Below are 2,500 nucleotides of genomic sequence, written 5' to 3' on the forward strand. Positions count from 1 at the left end.
GAGACAACCATGTGCTCATCTGGTCTTCAGTTCTCTGTGTTTTCTAGTGGAACCAGCATCCTGCCCTGTACACTAGAGACAAGCATGTGTCCATCTGGTCTTCAGTTCTCTGTGTTTTCTAGTGGAACCAGCATCCTGCCCTGTACACTAGAGACAAGCATGTGTTCATCTGGTCTTCAGTTCTCTGTGTTTTCTAGTGGAACCAGCATCCTGCCCTGTACACTAGAGACAACCATGTGTTCATCTGGTCTTCAGTTCTCTGTGTTTTCTAGTGGAACCAGCATCCTGCCCTGTACACTAGAGACAACCATGTGCTCATCGACTATTGTGTTCTTGTTACCAATGATTGACTGCTTGTGGAAACTTTTCCAAGGTTATATAGAAAATACCATCTTGTATGCAAGGTGGTTGTTGATTGGCTGTCCAAAAGCTGGTTACTGATTGGCCCTGTGTTGCCTACATCATTTCTCCTGATTGGTGGTGGTGCTTATCGTCCTGGTAACAGCCAGGTAACTGACTCTCCTGACAGGTAGAGCAGCTGAAGGAGGAGCTGTCTCAGAGAGAGGTCCAGGGGGAGGAGCTTAAGCAGAAGGCTGCCGACCTGCAGCAGGAAGTGTCTGCCGTAAGGAAGGACTTCACCACACAGCGCTCGCTCTCTCTCTTTAACCTGTCAACTCTGACCTTTTAACCTCGTAGAACCTTTCTGACCTCCACAACACAGCAGCTTTGCCTTACTGACCCTCGCTAAAGAGAATACCCATGTGACTGCTGTGAGAGGAACCCCAGTATGAGGCTAGAGGAACCCCAGTATGAGGCTAGAGAAACCCCAGTATGAGGCTAGAGGAACCCCAGTATGAGGCTAGAGAAACCCCAGTATGAGGCTAGAGAAACCCCAGTATGAGGCTAGAGAAACCCCAGTATGAGGCTAGAGAAACCCCAGTATGAGGCTAGAGAAACCCCAGTATGAGGCTAGAGAAACCCCAGTATGAGGCTAGAGAAACCCCAGTATGAGGCTAGAGAAAACCCAGTATGAGGCTAGAGAAACCCCAGTATGAGGCTAGAGGAACTCAGATAAGTGGTGTGAGAGGAACCCCAGTATGAGGCTAGAGGAACCCCAGTATGAGGCTAGAGGAACCCCAGTATGAGGCTAGAGGAACTCAGATAAGTGGTGTGAGAGAAACCCCAGTATGAGGCTAGAGGAAAACCCAGTATGAGGCTAGAGAAACCCCAGTATGAGGCTAGAGGAACTCAGATAAGTGGTGTGAGAGAAACCCCAGTATGAGGCTAGAGGAACTCAGATAAGTGGTGTGAGAGGAACCCCAGTATGAGCCTAGAGGAACTCAGATAAGTGGTGTGAGAGGAACCCCAGTATGAGGCTAGAGGAACTCAGATAAGTGGTGTGAGAGAAACCCCAGTATGAGGCTAGAAGAACCCCAGTATGAGGCTAGAGGAACTCAGATAAGTGGTGTGAGAGGAACCCCAGTGTGAGGCAAGAGGAACTCAGATAAGTGGTGTGAGAGGAACCCCAGTATGAGGCTAGAGGAACTCAGATAAGTGGTGTGAGAGGAACCCCAGTATGAGGCAAGAGGAACTCAGATAAGTGGTGTGAGAGGAACCCCAGTATGAGGCAAGAGGAACTCAGATAAGTGGTGTGAGAGGAACCCCAGTATGAGGCTAGAGGAACTCAGATAAGTGGTGTGAGAGGAACCCCAGTATGAGGCAAGAGGAACTCAGATAAGTGGTGTGAGAGGAACCCCAGTGTGAGGCAAGAGGAACTCAGATAAGTGGTGTGAGAGAAACCCCAGTATGAGGCTAGAGGAACTCAGATAAGTGGTGTGAGAGGAACCCCAGTATGAGGCTAGAGGAACTCAGATAAGTGGTGTGAGAGGAACCCCAGTATGAGGCAAGAGGAACTCAGATAAGTGGTGTGAGAGGAACCCCAGTATGAGGCTAGAGGAACTCAGATAAGTGGTGTGAGAGGAATCCCAGTATGAGGCAAGAGGAACTCAGATAAGTGGTGTGAGAGAAACCCCAGTATGAGGCTAGAGGAACTCAGATAAGTGGTGTGAGAGAAATCCCAGTATGAGGCTAGAGGAACCCCAGTATGAGGCCAGAGGAACTCAGATAAGTGGTGTGAGAGGAACCTCAGTATGAGGCTAGAGGAACTCAGATAAGTGGTGTGAGAGGAACCCCAGTATGAGGCAAGAGGAACTCAGATAGGTGGTATGAGAGAAACCCCAGTATGAGGCTAGAGGAACTCAGATAAGTGGTGTGAGAGAAACCCCAGTATGAAGCTAGAGGAACTCAGATAAGTGGTGTGAGAGAAACCCCAGTATGAGGCTAGAGGAACCCCAGTATGAGGCTAGAGGAACCCCAGTATGAGGCTAGAGGAACCCCAGTATGAGGCTAGAGGAACTCAGATAAGTGGTGTGAGAGAAACCCCAGTATGAGGCTAGAGGAACCCCAGTATGAAGCTAGAGGAACCCCAGTATGAGGCTAG

General features: G+C 49.4%; 1 protein-coding gene across 2 annotated transcripts in view; it reads left to right on the forward strand.

The window, feature by feature from the left end:
- Positions 1-2,500, forward strand: part of LOC149970076 (ELKS/Rab6-interacting/CAST family member 1-like) — a 534,697-nt gene that overhangs the window by 115,589 nt on the left and 416,608 nt on the right. For both annotated transcript variants that reach the window (XM_090228733.1, XM_090228734.1), the window contains exon 9: positions 530-622. In XM_090228733.1, coding sequence (XP_090084859.1) covers positions 530-622 — 93 coding nt within the window. The remainder of the gene's footprint in view (positions 1-529; positions 623-2,500) is intronic.

The sequence above is a fragment of the Oncorhynchus mykiss genome, unplaced genomic scaffold, assembly GCF_057628025.1.
Source record: "Oncorhynchus mykiss isolate SJ-2025 unplaced genomic scaffold, ASM5762802v1 scaffold96, whole genome shotgun sequence".
NCBI lineage: Eukaryota > Metazoa > Chordata > Actinopteri > Salmoniformes > Salmonidae > Oncorhynchus > Oncorhynchus mykiss.